The 18,225-nt window shown below is 48.0% G+C and overlaps 2 protein-coding genes across 5 annotated transcripts in view; one reads left to right on the top strand and one right to left on the bottom strand.

Annotated features, from left to right (window-relative positions):
- RHBDL3 (rhomboid like 3) overlaps positions 1–16,424 on the top strand; it is a 161,422-nt gene extending 144,998 nt beyond the window's left edge. For 3 of the 4 annotated variants that reach the window (XM_006125163.4, XM_089771824.1, XM_006125162.4), the window contains one exon: positions 9,716–16,424. In XM_006125163.4, the coding sequence (XP_006125225.1) occupies positions 9,716–9,987 (272 nt within the window). In that variant the 3' untranslated portion in view covers positions 9,988–16,424. The remainder of the gene's footprint in view (positions 1–9,715) is intronic. The other variant, XR_016347529.1, reaches the window with a different exon arrangement.
- Positions 1–18,225, bottom strand: part of LOC102457124 (sterile alpha motif domain-containing protein 9-like) — a 225,967-nt gene that overhangs the window by 109,922 nt on the left and 97,820 nt on the right. The window lies entirely within an intron of this gene.

Raw genomic sequence — 18,225 nt, 5'->3', positions numbered from 1 at the left:
GTTCAGAAGCTTCTAAACCCACTGAGGCCATGTCTGTACAACAGCAGCACAACAAGCCTGCAACACTAGAGCTATACATCATCGCTACCACCACTGGAACTGCAGGTCAGTTAACCTACAACATAAAGGCTTGGTCCTGTGAAGGCCCAAGCACCTTCAACTCACACTCAGTGCCTAAGCCAGGGCTACTCAACTTTGGAAGCCCTGGGGGTCACAATGATACTCACAGCACATGCCTAGGGTCGCAACTTAAGTGTGGTTGCATATAAGTGCAAATATATATGCAAATATATGCAAATAGCTTCATTCACACTGATGGGCATGAATACAAAGATTAAGGCAAGACTATACAACACACAGGCACCATTTAAGTCAGTTCTGCTGATATTAATAAAATGCAATATTTACCTGATTTCCACCCATATGACAGCACTTTTAATGAGCAATGACAGTCCAGGAATTGAACTACTAACACGCATATCAAAAGAAGACCATTATAGTGACTCACCGTTGTGGACTGTGTTCCCAGTGGAGGCCATGTTCAAAGGATCCCACCCACAGTCTGCATGTTGAGCCCTGCGTAAACCCAAACCGCACTGCAGGCCGCAAACAAACAGGCCGCATGTTGAGTAGCCCTGGCCTAAGCCTTTGCAGGTGGCTGGAATCACAAATACATTCTAAATGTTAAGTCAGAATTTCTTCCTGAATTAGAGCTAATTGGCAAAGACAAATCTCAACGGGAGGTTGTCTGAGAGGCATTCCTAGGCTTTCAAACTTATTTCTAGGACTTTGGTTGCTATTTTTACATTTCCATTTTTGTAATTTATAAAAGTGAACAGAGATAACGGGCTCTGAGAACTGAATGCATAGAATAAGCAAAGCAGCAGCTGTGCCCATGTGCTTGAAGGAAGTATCACCTCACCATTTGGAGGCCAGGAAGGAATTTTGTTTTCCTAGAGGGTCCAAATTGGCAGAGAGGCCTGGGGAGTTTTTCACCTTCCTTGCAGCACTCTGGAAGTGTGATGAAGTGAAATAGGAACAGAATTTAATAATTAGTGATAGTACTTGGTAAAAATATTTGTCACAGCTTGTGACGGTTTTCAATATGGTTTAAAGGCATGATTCCTAGAAGTAAAAGACTTGGGATTTTACTCATTGGCCTTGTCCTTACAGGATAGGTATGGTGACCCTATTTTCTGAACCAAAAATGGGGACTGATTCAGTTCCTGGTTTCTCTCATGAAATTATCAGTAGGGAAACTGACTCTGGTAGAGTTGGCCTCTGGCAACTGGACAAGGACCATCAGCTCACCTTGAATAGATTATTGATGGCTGGGTTTGGTCACCACAGACCTGTGGCTGATTCAAGCAAGTGACCTAGCGCAGTGGTTCTCAGACTTTCCAGACTGCTTTACCCCTTCTATTAGTCTGATTTGCCTTGCCTTAAAGCTCACCTCGTTCAAAAACAACTTGCTTACAAAATCATCCTACATAAAAACCACAAAAGTGTCACAGCACACTAGCACTGAAAAAATTCTTGCTTGCTTGCTATCTCATCTTTACCATATAAATATAAAATGAATTGATTGGAACATAAACATTCTACTTACATTTCAGGGTATAGCACATAGAGCAGAAGAAACCAGCCATTGTCTACATGAAATTTTAGTTTGTGCTGACTTTGCCAGTTCTTTTTATGTAGCCTGTGGTAAAACTATAGAAATATCTAAATGAGTTGCTGTACTCCCTGGAAGACCTCTGCAAACCCCAGGGGGTATGTGTACCCCTGGTTGAGAGCCACTGGCCTAGAGAAGAAAGGCTTCCTGCTTTGTTACCACTCAGCTGATTCTCTCTAAGGTTTCTAACTTTAATGTAGAAATTTTTTCTTTAATTTCCAAAAAAGCAGCAAGCAATTAGGGTGAGTATTGCTTGTGGAATGTGGGAAATGCCACCCAGATGCCTCAATGGGTGGGAAGAATCAACAGGGCAGGCAGCAATTGGGGAAGCTAGGTTAAACAGGGAAGGAGTACAAGTGAGGCTTTAAAGCTGTCTCACCACTCCTGGGTCCCTTACCCTCCCCTTTCACTAATTTAGACACTCACCAGCTGGGCCATGTGGTGTCTCTTTTTGCTCCTCTCCAGCAGCTATACCTTCCCCACCCTGTACTAGTAGCTTTGGAGCTGTGTGTTGTGAATGCTGTGGATTTGACTGATAGGGTTTCAGAAAATACCGAACATGGCAGGAAAAAAATTGGTTGTGAAAAAAAAAAGGACACAGCAGGGGTTGTTCTGGGTTTTTTTGTCGATTCAAGACTGTCCAGGTGAAAACCGCACACCTGGCAATCCTAACCTCATGCAAGGAAGGGTGGGGCTTCCCTTCCCTCTCCCTCTTGTACGGGATCCGTCTCCTTCCCCCCCCCCCCCCCCAGCCTTTCCCTCAGGTGCCACATGCCTCCTTAACAGTTAAGGAGGCACTGCGGCCAGTGTAGGGCTAGCTAGGGCTACAAGACACTTCTCCTTGCTGCAGCCAGCCTGTTGCAGGGAAGGAGATCTAGGGCTTGCCCAGATGTGGCCACCCCTTCCTCCCTAAATGCACCCCATGCAGGAAAGGGGCTGGGGGTGATTCTCTTCCTTCCCACTCCTGCAAGGTATCCCCCACCTCCCCGCCCCCTGCTCCTTCCCTCCAGTCCCGCATGCCTCCTTAACTGGTAAGGCTCCAGTCTCCTAGAGGCTAGCCAGCCTATTCAAGGAAGGGGGGGGCAGTGGCTTCCCCTTAGTTCTAAAAGGTGCCCCATGCAGGGAAGGGGCTCAGGGGCTTCCCTTCTCTCCGACTCTGGGAATGGATCCCCTCCCCTCTCCTGTCATTCTGCTCATGGCAAAAGGAATTTTGCTGGCAGCCTCTTTCCCTGCCGCCTGGCTGACATGCCGCAGGGCTCCAGCATCTGGAGCTTCTCCCTCGGGCCAGATCTCCTGTGCGGCCTCTCCCACGGCCCTGTGGCAGGGGAGGCTGGGGAAAGTTTTTTCAGTGGCCCCAGGGACATCCCGCCCCCTCCCCTGCCAGACACGGCAGGGGGAAAATGTCCCTGCTGGCCTTCCGTCCGAGAAAAACAGAAAATACTGCACATTTTGCATGTCTGGTATTTTCTGGTTTTTTTACCAGACAGAAGACACAATTACTGGACTGTCCGGGCGAAAACCGGACACCTGGCAACCCTATTGATTGACTTCCCAATTGGAGGTCAGGAAGGAATTTTGTTTTCCTGGAGGTCCAAATTGGCAGAGGCCTGGGGAGTTTTTCACCTTCCTTGCAGCACCCTGGCAGTGCAGTGAAGCGAAATAGGAACAGAATTTAATAGGTAGTGCTAGTGCGTGGTAAGAATGTTTGTCACAGCTTGTGACTGGTTTCCAGTATGGCTAAAAGAATAAGAGGCATGATTCCTAGAAGTAAAAGGATTGGGATTTTACTGATACTTCTTGTCCTGATGGGATAGGTACAGTGACCAATTTTCTGAACCAAAAATGGGGACACATTAGCCATGCCTCCTGACCCCACTCTTCTGCCACAGGAACCCCCACCTCGGGGGTAATACTTCTAGGGTCAAGATGGACACATGACCAGAAGTAAAGGGTGTCATGTAACCCCCCCCCCCAAGAACTCCTCCCACCATTTTCTACCAATAGGGATGGGTTTGGGCCCATAGGCGCCCCCACGCAACTATACAGCAATTGTATGAACCCAGGCCCCAGACCTAGTGTCCCATGACACTACTGTGCTAGGTGTCCAACCTCGATTCAAGATGAAATCCAGGACCCAAGACCTATTACTTTGCAGTGTAGATGCAGCCCCATTTGACTCAGGGTCAGGGAATCCTCCAGAACTATCCCACAATTTCATGGGACATCTTCTTTAGTCCTCTTAACAGATGATGCTTACCAGTTCCAATTAACTGGTAATCAGAGGGGGCTGGAGCAGCTCTGCAGAGGGCCCACTGCAGACAGGGGTTGCTCTCATCTGGAGCAGCCCCTGTCTGTGGGGGACCCTTGGGACTGGCGCCAGTATCTGGAGCAGCCTCTCTCCATAGGAAGTCCAGCCTGCTATGGACAGGGGCTGCTCTGGAGGGGGCTGGGAGCTGGCGGCAACCCCAGTGTCACCTAATATTAACTGGTTACCTGATGAATGGGAATTTACATCCCTAATGAGATGGACTGCAACTGCATTTTTTGAAGTGACTGCAAAACTATCAAGTGTCCTTCATTTCCACGAGCCATAATGACAATACTGAATTAACCATGACAGGTACAGGGTGGAGAAGACCATGTCACTAACCCTCCCCACCACTGCTTGAAAGGTGCATTTCCCATGGCGGTCAATGGATCTGAGCTATTTTATATGTAAAGCTATTGAGAAATGTATGTGTCAATACCACAATGGCAATGCCTCTATTATGTAAATAATGCGGAATAATAATTGCCAAATGTGACCACTTCCCAACCTGCTTACAAAGGGCCTGATCCAATTTAAACTTTAAGCTAGGAGCGGGCTCAAAGCAATCTGTTGACGTTATCCAAGAAGATCCAGTTAACCCTTAGTCACCCTTAAAAAATATAAGGGACCAATCAGTAAAAGCCTCACTGCCGGGTATAGGTGATTTTAGGAGAAAATTGGAGAGACTCTGAGTTGACTTCTGACAGCAGCACTTTCTCTCACTTGGACGTGGGGTCTTTAGCACACTTTGTGTGTCAGAATAACTCAGAAATGCATTGTCACAGCTAACTCCATTCCAGTCTAGGCAACACGCAGCCCAAAGACAGAACAAATCCCTTGAAACTGGAGGTCAAAACATCTCACCTCTCCACAGAGCTCACGAAGGGCTTGTTTACCCAGAAATACAAGTCATGACAACCCTCTCTACAGAGAGACGATACATCCTGCCTCCCTGTGTTTTCACTTGGCATCTTACCACACTGTTTAAATCCTTCAACTGCTTGGATGAGTTGTCTGTCCATCATCCAGGCCAGATTTCACCACCATGGTAACAGACCCAATCTCTCTGTGGGCTCTTATGGAGCAGCAGGGAGCCTGGGGCAGTCTCTCGGGGTGGAGAGGCTGAAGGTGACTCTATTTCAGTGGTTCTAAATTTTTTTGGCCCAGGGACCAGCTGGTTCAGTGTCAATCTTTCTATGGACCACCAGTTGCTAATGGAAACTCACAGTTGATTACATAATTACACCTGAGCCATTTTGCTGGGGCTGCAGCTAGGGAGAATGGTTTAATTTAAATGATTAAACAGATTAAGCATGTTAACATTCTTGTGTTAGTTTATCAAACTTCATTTTAAATAAAGAAAAATATTAATTTATGTCCAACCCAGAAGGTTTCCATGTTTTCTTTATTTATGGCAGGGGTGGGGAACCTTTTTTGGGTTGGGGGCCACTGACCCACAAAAAAATCAGTTGTGGACCACAAAACTGAGACGCAAAAAAATCCTCCAAAACCCCCGATCCTCACTGATGTGGCCCCCAACTGAGACACCTCACTCCTCTGGCGCTTCAGCCCCATGAAGTGAGGGGAAAGGACAGGGAAGACTAAGATTCAGTGTTTCCCATAGGCCAGATTTACTTTTCTGCAGTTCCGGAGTTAGTGGATTTTCTGGGCCCACTTAGGCTTTGAGGTAGGGACAAAAGTGAAGGGTTCAGTGTGCGAGACAGGGCTGCCAGTGAGTGGGACAGGGATGGGGTGCAGGATCTGGGAGGGAGGTGAGGTGCAGAAGGGGGAGAGGTTGCAAGGTCTGGGTGGGAGGTAGGGTGCAGAAGCAGGCTGGGAGTGGAGTGTCTGGCCAGGGGGTAGGGTGCAGGAGCAACGATGTGAATGCAGGAGCAGGGTGGGTGTAGAGAGTCTGGCCAGGAGGGAGGATGCAGAGTCTGGTCAGGAGGGCAGGAGCAGGAGCAAGGGAGGTTGTCAGAGCAAGCTGGGGGTGCAGGGTCTTGGTGGAGGGAGGGGAGTGAGGGAGGGGGATTGGGATGTGGGGGTCTGGGCATGAGGGGGGATGCTTATCTGGCTTTGCGGCCCCTGGCAGCAGGGAAAGCTTTTGGACAGCACACTGCCATTCCCCCAGCGGGGTGGGGAGGGGGAGGAAAATCACACCACCACCCCCTGCACGCAGTGGAGAGCCTGTGCAGCCACCAAGTTGCAGCTCCAGCTCCGACCTCCTGCTTGGAGGATGCACGGAGTGGGGGAGGTGAAGAAAGCCCCGAGCTTCCCCACCAGACCTGGATCGCAGAGAGCAGCAGAGCAAGCAGCTCCATGCGCTTCCATTCCCCCAGAGGGATGGGGGGAGAGAGAGTGGCAGCGCATAGATTGAACCTGAAGTGCCCCAGATGGGCTCCATGTGGTGGCAGCAAATCCAAGGTGCTGAGGTCCAGGAGTGGCTCCGCCGGGTTTTGCCTCAGACGCGGTCCCCGCTGGCAGCGGCAGCTGTGGCCACTGTAACAAAGAGCACGTGGTTGCCAGGAGATGGAGGAGGAGGCGACGTGGCCGGACCAGAGGCACAGTGATGGAGCAGGAGGTGGCAGGGTGACGGGGGTTCACTGGGCGGCGGCACGCTGGAATTCGGGAAGTGCTCCAGAAACCGTATGCCACTGGAAGCCACCTCAGTTGCCTGCTGGCAAAGCACCAAGGGAGCCACCTACATGCTCTGTGGTGGTGGAGACCACTGCTGCTGTGCCATGCTAGGGGGTGAGCCTCTGCAAGGTTCTGCCAGTGAAGAGCAGGGAAATGGGGGTGCACCGAGCCGTTTCTAGCTTGCTTCTCCCAAGTCAGATCTGGTGGGGCTTTCTGGGACATTTTACTACTTGATGGAGACACAGGAACAGACAGGGCTGGCCTTACCATGAGGTAAACTGAGGCAGCCACCTCAGGTGCCAGACTGGGGGAGGGGGGGCGCCACTAGGACCCAGAGTATAGAAAATTGTGTCTGCTGCTGGTGCATATCTATTCTCTCTGCTCTAGATGCCCAGAGATGGTGGAGTGTCATGAGAGGAGTAGAACAGGAAGAAGGCAGAATTGAGACCTTTCAAAGTTTTGGCCCTGCATGGGGCCGTCATTTGAGCTCCCGCCTCAGGTGCCAAAATGTTGTGGGCCGGCCCAGGGAACAGAGTATTTAAATTCAGAACTGTCCTGGAAAATCCAGGACGTTTGGTCGGCATAGGGGAAGATCTTGCAGCCTTTACAGTTTGAATTTTCCCTTTTTAGTACCCTCCGTCTAAGCAGTGGTGTGTTTGTGGTAGGACTCAGCAGGTGAGTAGAGTCCTAGGGTTAAGCTAAGCAGAGTCTGCCCCAAGTTATGGGTTATATTGCAGGAGAATCCCTGCACTGGAACTAATTTAAAATACTTGATAGATGAGCGTATGGGAGGGTTTTGTCCTTGCCCCATGTTAAGTTTAATAAAGTTGCCGCCAACCACTTAAATCCATCCCTGTGCATGTTCTCATTCACCGCTGTGTCTAAAACTACATCAAGTGAAACAGGAATACAGAGGAGACCCGACAGGCCTGAGTAGGGAAAGAGCTGAGGAGATATGTCATGTACTGACTGGGCCAAGTGAAGAGGAGAAGGCAAGGGACAGCCACCAAGAGGTAGATGTAAAGGAAGAAAAAATAATTCCTGACTGTTCCTTTCTACGTTAATAAAAACCACCAGAAGAATCTAGAGCTGATCATCTCTGGTCTAGATCTGTTTCTGAACTCCCACAAAGTTTGGGGCTGCACAGAGCTGGGGATTTGGTTCAGCCCGATCTTTAATGAAAACCGCAACCCACATTCAGGTTCCTCTTCCAAACATGTTTCTGCAGCCAGCATGTCAGCCCCACGGCCACCTGGCCCGGCTCACGCGGAAGTTAGTACTAAGACTGTCATTACAATAACTGCATGAAGGTTGATTCTTTCTGTCTGCCATACATACAAGGTCATTGGGTTGGAGCTTCTGTTGCTCATAGGCATGGGAACTAGGGGTGTGGGGAGGTGCTATAGCACCCCCAGGCTCCTGGCCACCACCCTGCATGCTGACGGCTCTGCTGCCATCCCCTCATTGCTGGCATCCTGGCTGATGCACTGTGCGCCAGCTGCCTCTGCTCCAGCTCTGTGCCCGGGGGGAGGGGTCTGCTGCCATCCCCATGTGCCAGGGTCTCAGCTGCTTCCCCCACGCCCAGAATTCCAGCTGCCACCCCTGCGCCATATGGTTCTGTTGCTGGCCCTGCGTGCCAAGAGATTCTTCTGCCAGCCCAGGGTCCCAGCTGCTAGCCCCATGTGCTGGGGCTTTGCTTGTGGCCTCAGCTTGGGGGAGGGGGGCTGGAAAGGGGCAAGGGGGCTGGATTTCAGCACCCCCCCACTCTTAAAAATGTTCCCACTGCTGTTGCTTGCTAAGATTATCTTTGTGTTCTATGGCATGTCTGTGTTGTATAAGTACTGAACGCATGGTTGGCACTCAATGAATAGTAGAGAGTCCCAGCCAGCAGGAAGTCAACAGCAGCCCTAGGAAACACCTGGACAAATACCAAAAATAAGAGCAAGGAGTAGTCCTGTGGCACCTGAGGCTATGTCTAGACTATACTGAAGTTTCGAAAGTGAAAGTAGTCGGGGCGTGGTTCTTTCAGAACTCCCCTTTTTTTCGAAAAGCCGCGCTTCCTCAAAAAATGAGGTTTACGTGGCTTTTTGAAAAAGGGGGGAGGGTTCCAAAAGAACTGTGTCCCGACTATTTTTGAAAGTGAGATCAGAAGAAGATATGCAAATTCCCGCTCTTTCGAAACTTCAGCATAGTCCAGATGTACCCTTAGAAACTAATGAAAATACAGATAGTATCATGAGCTTTTGTGGGTAAAACCCACTTCATCGGATGAGCTGGAGAAGAATAAAAGAAACCCAGATTTTTATGAATGAAAAAGAAGGGGGGGAAAGGTACCTGTCAATTGTAGGACCAGTGCTAATGAGGCTAATTAAATGTGCTGTTAGCTTTTGATGTAAAAATGAGGTGAGCACTTTACACTCTCTGCCTACATCAGCGTTTCTTAAACTTTTCAAGACCGAGGCGCACCAAACAATATATTTTTTTTTAATGTGAAACACCAAGATTAGGGGAGGGACGGTTTGGGGGGAAGTTATTGAGAAAAAAAAGGGTTGGGGGAAAGTTATTGAGCCTTTAAGGGTGGCCATTTTGAATTCTGTTGTTCTCCGCGGCACACCTCCGACTGCCTCTCGGCACACCAGTGTGCCACGGGCAGGAGTGACCCGAGGCCGGCTGCAGCAGCTGGCACCCCAGGTGGAAGGCATGATCGGCGCCCCCGCCTGCACAGCCGTCAATGGCCGTGATGTCATCATCGGGCACCCAGGCCAGCTTCGTCCTAGGCATCTGCCTAGTCCTAGGCTGCCCCTGGCTGTGGAACACAGTTTAAGAAACACTGGCCTACATTCATGTTACATGTCTGATGTACAGGGAGCTGACTGGCAAAACTGGCCTACGACTTCCCCTTTCCTTGTATCAGAGTGCACTTTCTCTCTGTTTGGTACAGCAGTCATCTCTGTGCTATGCATGAGATAACAAGACCTTGATGAAGCAGCACATGCTGGTTTCTAGTCACTGACTTGAAGGAGCTCCAAGTGGAGGCAGAGAAGGATTGAGATGGACAAGGGGCTTATTTCTCTCTCTCTTTCTCTCTATTCCAGTGAGCTTTGAATTTGGAAGGGCTGTGTGGCTGCGGTTCCATCCATCTGCTTACCCCCCATGTCCACACCCAAGTTTCGTCGCCCACCTGGGCGGGGTGATGGTAGGAATCACGTTGGGAGTGGTCATCCTACGGAACTATGAGCAGAGACTCCAAGACCAGTCCTTATGGTGGATCTTTGTTTTTATTTATGTCATCTTTGTACTGTTTGCCATCTTCTGGAATGTTTTTGCCTACAACTTGTTGGATCTGAAGCTACCTCCACCTCCTTGAGTCCCTGCAACAGACTGCTCAGGAGGGCAAAAGACTTTTCCATCTGCCAGCGATGTTAAATGAATCGAAACCAAGGATTTATTTTTATATGACGATTGGGGATACATAAATGGTCTTCTGGGAATGCACATGTTAAGGAAACTTCTGACATCTTTTTCGTCTGACTGAAGAATCTGAAGATTTAAGCTAAAACGTAACAAGAGAAGTTGGGGCATGAATCAGACAGGTACTATTTATACTCCACTGGGACCCAATCCTGCAGCCTCTCCATTATGGCTACTCCCCTTGAAGAAGGGCTGCAGGATCAACCCAATGTTTGTAACTGGGCGTCTATCACTCGGTTTATTAGCACACCCATGGATGTTTAATTTGGATCACTTAGATTTTTCCAGGCTGTGCTGGATCCATGACCAGTCGGTTTATGAAAGTCTTGTGTTTAACTGAGTAATAAAAGAAAAACAAGTTTCACTTTTCCCACCTAGAGCATAGGAGCTAGAACTAGGGACACTGCCTCATAGCTGGCTTGAAGGAGTAAGAACAACCTTGATTGTTTCAACACCACCAAGCTAGAGACTCAAGGGATACTCACAAGGCAACTTGAATTTGGCTTTAATGGTTGTATCTGACTGTTCAGCCGAACCACTGCCATTGCCTTATTACTTGAATGGTTAACTCTAGGCAGAGCTGTCCTGTCCATAGGATGATTCAGGGCAGCTGCCCCGGGCCCTGTATTTTCAGGGCCTCCGTGGCAGCCGCCTTGACCATCTTATGGATGGGTCAGGTACGGACAGAGCCCTGGTCACCCCACTCTCTGCACTCATTCAGGTGGCGGGAGCTGTAGTGGCCCAGCAGCCTGCTGTGCCCTGCCCCACCCTGCCACCCTCTCCCGGCACACTGTGCTTGGCTTCTCCACAGGTCTGCTTCCTGCCACCAAGGAGAAGCGGAGTGCAGAGGGCTAGGCGAGGGTGATGGGCCAGAGCAGGCTGCTGGGCCCCTGCTGCCACTTGGCCTCTGGTAATCTCCCAGCTCTCAGCAATCAAGGGAGAGGGTTAGAGGTGTGGAGCAGGGCAGGGGGCATGGAGAAGAGGTGGAGCAGGGGCTGTGCCGGACCCTGTGGGGAGGAGGGCTACCCTGAGGTTGCCCTAAGCCCTGAACCCTCCTAGGGCTCGCCCTGAGTCCAGGGGTTTTCAAACTAAATGGCACTGTGACCTCGGTCTGACACACAAATTACTACATAACCCCAAGAGGGGGACCCAAAGCCTGAGCCCACTGGAGCCCCGTTGCTTTAAGTGGAGGGGGGCAAAGCCTCACTGCCTCAGGCAGAGGGCCAAGGCCAAAGCCCTAAGACTTCAACCCTAGGCAAGAAGGCCTGTAACCTTCAGCCACTCAGGGCTGAAGCCCTTGGACTCGGGCTTTGGCCTCGGGAGGCGGGTTGGGCTTTGACATTGGCCCCGGGCTTCAGCAAGTCTAAGCCAGCCCTGGCGACATCATTAAAATAGGGTCACTTGTGACCCACTTTAGGGTCCTGATCCACTGCAGAACTTTAGTCTATAGTTTAGCCTTCCAGTCAGCTTCCAAGGGGACAACCAGATGTGGTCACCTTTCATGGCAGAAGCGGACCTTCAACTAAATGTCACACAAAATTGCACTAAAAGCCTTGGGGACACTATAAAGTGGTTGTTTCAGACAGGACATTCTGTCGGAGGTATTTCTTACCAGTAGTACATGTTTCACTTGATTTTTACAACCCGTTGTGGTAAATAATTTGGCAGGGTTTTCTTTTCTGAGTGGGGGCAGGTTAGGATTTTGCTGCTGTTCAGTTGTGTTTTATATGGGTTGAAAATCAGGTTGTTTTCTTTTGCCCTTTCTTTAAGGTTATGTATGGTCTAATGCCTTGTCTGCAAAGAGTGTGGACATGATTTCCCTCACCAGTGTAGACTGGGAATATGCAGGCTATAAAGCAATGCTACATACCATTCAATATGCGAGGAGCCAAGTTTACAAACCAAAGTTATCAATTACGCCAGAGATTTATTTGCCACTAGAGCACTACTCAAGTGTGGCATCCCTGGCTTGGTATGTCCTAGGCTTGTAAAACACTGGGAACAACTGTTGGTGTGGACCCAAGGTCTTGCCTAGACAATGGATATTCCAGGGTTCCAAGAACAATTAGTTGTGATGCCTTTTGTTCTAGTGTGGCTGGGCCATAGGTTTTATAGATCCCTAATTGGTTGTAGTACTCTTTGTAAAGCAAAAAGGCATAGTGTCATGGTGCGTCATGCATCTGTAGGTCAGGGAAACCATTTAAAACCCTTGGCAGTATGGGCCATGCTTTAAGCACAAATCTCTAGTAAGGTGCTTACATTATTTCATATTTCACTGTTGATAGTTAACTGCACAGCAGAGAGAAAAATTGTGCAGGAAGGTGGAGGATTTATCCTCTTGTAGGTTTCCCTGAATTACTCGGCTCCTTCTATAGTCTCTTAGATTTTAAGGCCAGAACAGACCATCAGATCAACCAATTCAACCTCTGTCATAGACAGGGCGTAGAATTTCATCATGACTAAAGCATATCTTCTGTGTTACATGGATGCCCTTGATACTACAAAAAGGTGTGTGTGCAAAGTGTGGACCCCCATGTAAAGGGCCAGCAAGGGGCCTATCCATCAGTTAACTCTCACCTAAGGCCTTGTCTGTAGTACTGCGGGCTATTGATCTAACTTATGCAACTTCAGGTACATGGATAATTTTGCTGAAGTTGATGTACCTAGGTCTTCTTACTGCAGTATCTTCAACAGCTGACACTCTCCCCTAGGCTCTAGTTACTCTTCTTATTTTGGTGGAGTACCCGGGTCAATGGGAGAGTGCTCAGTAGTTGATTTATCATGTCTAGTATAAATGCGATAAATGGACCCCTGCTGGATCAATGGCTGCCCATCGATCTAGCCCATAGTCAAAACATGGCCTAAAACACATACTGAGCGGTTAGGTGAGACCTGAACAGGACATAGATCTCATTGGTTCTGTGCATAGGAGTGAATTTCACGCATCCCAAAGATGGGCATAGGGGACTTTGCTTCTAAATCACAAACTGAGTGGGTCAAAAATGCTAAATTTGTTGTGGGAAATTTTTAATTTTTATTCAGTTTAAAAGTAGTTTTGATGGATAGTTGTTGACCGGCTCTTTTTACAAGACGTGTAATTCCCCTTAACTGGGGAAAACAGAATCCTGACCTTGTTTCCTGAGATCTGGATCTTCTGTTTCAAAGGCACCAGGTCGGGAGCCTGAACGGTTCCTTCCTAATCTCTGCCACAGCTCATATAATTAGATGACTTGGGCTCAGTTTGGAATCAGTCTCATTGTCATTACAACAGCGAGTTTTGTTTCTTGTCCAGTAACAGCACAGCTTCACAGGTGATTAATCAGCTCTGCCCAGTCAGAGGCTCAGGCCTCCATTCATGGAGCTGACTGACTGGGCAGGGTGATTAATCAATCACCTGTAAAGCTGTGCTGCCGCACAGCTTCGAGAGAACACTGATCACAGGCCGTGTGTTCGCTACAGGGAAGATCAATGTTGCCACGATCGATCTTCCAGGGTCCAATTTAGCAGGTCTAGAATCATAGAATACTAGAACAGGAAGGGCCATTGAGAGGTCGTTGAGTCCAGTCCCCTGCCCTTATGGCAGGACCAAGCACCATCTAGATCATCCCTGATAGATGTCTATCCAACTTGCTCTTAAATATTTCGAGTGATAGAGATTCCACAACCTCCATAGGCAATTTATTCTAGTGTTTAACCACCCTGACAATTAGAAAGCTTTTTCTAATGTCCAACCTAAACCTCCCTTGCTGCAATTTAAGCCCATTGCTTCTTGTCTTATACTCAAAGGCCAAGGAGAACAATTTTTCTCCCTCCTCCTTGTAACTTCCTTTTAGATACTTGAAATCTGCTATCATGATATGTGAAAACTGCTAAAAAAACCCAGATGGGGTGAAATCCTGACTGCAGTGAAATTAATGGGAGCTTTTCCATTGAGTTTAGTGGCTTTCACCCATGGAGAGTGTTTTATGCAAAGCAGCAGAGATTAAAATGACAGGTGAAGAACATCACTGAGGCCAAGTCTACACAAAAGGGGAAGGTTGAATTAAGATACACAACTCCAGCTATGTTAATTACATAGGTGGAGTTGACATACCTTAATTCGAGTTTCTGCACAGTGAGGGGCCAACAGGAGCAAACGCTCCCGTCAGCTTCCCTTACTCCTCGCAAGGAGCAGGAGTATAGGTGCCGATGGGGCACGATCTGAGTTCCATTAAACAGGTCTTTACTAGACCTGCTAAATCGAATGCCAGAAGATCAACAAGTGGAGATGTTGCCTAAGCAATCACATGTACAAGAGTTTGTATCCATTGTTGCAAGTCAAGGATCATTCTCTTTCATAGTGAGAAGTGCAGTGTAGTTGTAACTAACTGTCAGTTGCAGAATATTAAAAAGACAAGGTGGGTGAGGTAAATAAGGTATTACCTCTCTCACCTTGAGTCTCAACGATAGAGTGGATGGAGGTGGGGTGGGGAGAGGAATAACTAGAGATATTAGATAATAAGTTACTACATTGTTCAGACTGAAGGGTGCTATTCTCTGCATATTGATAAACCATACCTTGTGGTGATACTTTTAAACTAGAGCTAGTCAGAAAATGGTGACGTTTTCCACATGGAAACTCCTGACAAAAATTAAAAACAAAAATTTTAAGTGCAGTGTTCAGCAGAAAAAGTGACTCTTCATCAATAAAACAAGAAACAGAACATTTTTTTGTCCAAAAACTGGAAAGAGTTTCAGATCTTCCAACAAAAAAACCCCAAACATTTTTAACTTTTTTTTTAATTTTGAGAAAAATAGACATTTCCTCACTAAAAAAAGTTTTGTCAAAAGCCCTCAATTGTCCATCAAATGCTATAGAATGTTTTCAATCTGTTCTACTTTAAACCTGATGAAGATTTTTCTGAACACTTTTGTTTTTGAAGTGCACCAAATTGGAAAGAATTTACATGCAAGTTCTTAAAGAACCTCCCCATGAAAAATCTCTATCCGCCCTCTGTATAAATAGGTGTCATATATATTTTTCACTTATATGAAGAATGCAGGTTCACTGTAGTAAAGTGCTGCTAGATGGGTCTTTGTTGATGTAGAAACCATTTTATTCCCATTACAGCCTCACCATGTATCAGTATTTGAATGAGAGAGAGGGAAGGAAATCAACATATTATCCATAAGATAATTGAAGACTATACCCTGTGGCTTGTATATTGGCAAAACTCCTGTTGACCTCACAAAAAGGCTTAGAATTAGGCCTTCAGGATCTGTATCTAGAAATGCCTCTGATCCAGCTGTACCTGTTTTGTGGCTTAATAATGGATTTTAGGCTATGTCTACACTGGGAAGGTTTGGCCACAAAAGTGCTGTTGAAGTGCAAAAGTGAAAACCGGTCAAACTGGTTTTTCTGCCTCCCACCGTCTCATGGCCACATTGCTAGCTCCCCTGTCAACAGATAGAGCATACCACAGTGCAGTGTTGTGGGAAGGCAGAACTGATCCCTGTGCTTCTTGGGGTGCTCCTCTGTAAGCTCTTGGTGCTGAGCAATGTAAAATCATCACAGCAGCCTCTCCCCCTTCCCCTGCAGCAGCAGTTTGCCAGCCGCTGTGTTCCTAGAGCAGGGCAGAACAGGAGCATTCCAATGATTTGCTCTTTGTTTGTTCCCTAAATGGAATAGCTCACTCAGCTGTCAGATACTTCCTGGAACTTTGAAAGAGAAGGGGGTGCGTGCCTGCAGGGCAATAGAGATCACAAAACACTGAGCACAGTCATCAGAGCTAGAATTGTGGGATACGGCAGAAGCCAGTTCTCTCAGCAAACACAAATAACAGAGTCCACACTGGCTCTTTGTTGGCAATAAAGGGAGGGGAAAAGACAAAAGTCTCTCACAGGGGTAGAAGTTTTATCACCAAAACTAGGTGTTTTTCCCGATAAAAGTCACACTGTAGTGTAAACGCTCTCACTGTTTTATCGCCAAAAGGCACTTTTTGGTGATAAAAAGTGCCAGTGTAGATAAGGCTCTCTCAAGGCCACTGACTCGATCAAGGCCATTTGTCTTCTTGTCACCTGTTATCCTTTTCCCCAGCACTAGCTAAGAGGGCCATTCATCAGTCCAGGAAAATGATGGTTAATACATTTTGATGGGAGGCTACTCCAAGAATGTGTTAAGTGATCACTCTTCCATATTAGTGGAAGAGATGCAGGGTCTAGGATGGCGGTTGGGTGCAGGAGGGTGCTCAGGATAAAGGGCTGGGGTGCAGGAGGGGTGAAAGGTCTGGGAGGAGCTATGGGTATAGCTGTAGGAGAGGATTCTGAGCAGAAGTGTAGGAGGGGTTTGTGATCTGGAGCAAGGGTTTGGGGTGCAGGGTTTGGGAGGGTGTATGGGTGCAGGAGCAGAGGTGCAGAGGGTCTGGGTTGTGACCTGGGGCAGGAGTGCAGGAGGAGGAGCAGACGGGTGCGGGGAAAGGGGGTGCCAGGTGCAGGCTCTGGCCTGGAGATGCTTACCTTAAGTGGCTCCTGGCCAGCAAATGAGTGGGACCCTGGGGCAGGCTCTCTGCCTGCTGCGCTCTCGCATGCCTCTCAAAGCAGCCAGTTGAAGGGGCCACGTGCTTCTCTGCGTGTGGCATGCCCCTTGTGGGGAGGGACAGATGGTGCATGCCTTACCTGAGCTACAAGCAAGGCCAATGCTGGGAGATTGTACTAAATGAACCCCCTCCCCCTGCTAGGGGTATGGGGCACTCAGAGAAGCACATGGCCCCCACAGCCAACTCCTTTGAGTAGCATCTGGGGGTGTGGCAGGCAGGGAGCCTGCTGGAGGCTCATGCTGGACCGGGATTTAGCGCTTTGGAGGGCCGGATTTTGCCTGCCTCTGGTCCAGGAGGATGAAGCTGGAAGCTGGAGGGAGAGACTTCTCTTTGACAGTGGGACCTTATTCAAGTCCCTTGTCCATTCATTATTCTGGGCAGGGTTCCTTGAAGGATCCTCACCTGCTTCTTGGATCCCTCATTTTGACCTTGTGGCCTTGTCTCCTTGTCCGTTTTGTTTTTGTTTTTTCTCATTGATCTGTTGGTTTTTAAGTTCTGTTGCTCCCTCCCTCATCTGAAGGAGTCGGCCTTTCATTGCTTAGGTGGACTCCGCCAACCAACCCCTGTTCTCAGTTAGGTGGCACCTTAAACTAGCAAAATTCACGCGTATAGATGAATGAATCAAACATTTTATGTGTCAATGAGTGAATTCATCCATCCATCTCGCACAAAGGCAGCATAATGCCAAATCTATGCTCGATGTCACCAGCTGAGAGATGAAGGGCAATACAAGGCACTTGAGCTTGGATCTTTATTCCCTCTTCTAAAAACTGTTTAATAGTCACCATTTTAAAACGATCAAATAAACTGCACACGTTCTTTAAAATAACGTCAGAATCTATCCATCTCCATTATGCTGCCTTTTCAGTTCACCCCATTGTGCCCACATATTGCAGCACCAATGAGTGGCCAGAGGATAGATTTTTCTCTTTCTCCTCCAGATGTCCTTGCGGCTGCTGGTTTGTCAGAGCCTTAGCATAACTCTTCCCCATCGTTTGTGGATGAATTGGGACTTTCAGTGGCTCTTCTTATCTGGTCATGAAAGAGCAATTTACATAGCAAATTGATTTTTTTTTCCATTTCAACTGCTGCCAGAATTTCACATTATGTAGCTCAATAAAATGTTAATCTATTGGACCTTACAGATACTTAACATCAGAGAGTAGGGGGAGGAGAGAGTGGAATTGTTATGATCCTCATGAAGGCATGAGTAAGTGGTGCATATTTTATAGTAAGTTTCTTCTTATGCTAGTGTCCTTGGACAAGTATTTTATGGAGAAAAGAAAAGATGTGGCGTACCTGTAACCGCTATTCCCATTATCCATGTTGTATTGCAGGGATGCACAGCTATTGTGTAGGACTATTCAGTATATTATTCTGTGGTCCAGGACTCCCTGGTCTGGCAATATCTGTGGTCTGGAAGGACCGTGGATGTTGCGGGATTAGACAGCCCCAGCAGCAGAGGTTGCTGGCGGCTCGGAGCGGAGCCAGCTGGCGGGGCAGTGGAGCCCCTGGGGCACCAGAGCTAGCAGAGGGGCGGGGCAGGGAAGCCGGGGGGG

Source organism: Pelodiscus sinensis, chromosome 20 (genome assembly GCF_052426305.1).
Source record: "Pelodiscus sinensis isolate ZL-2025 chromosome 20, ASM5242630v1, whole genome shotgun sequence".
NCBI lineage: Eukaryota > Metazoa > Chordata > Testudines > Trionychidae > Pelodiscus > Pelodiscus sinensis.
Note: the sequence above shows the minus strand (reverse complement) of the source record. Positions and strands in the feature narration are given on the sequence as shown.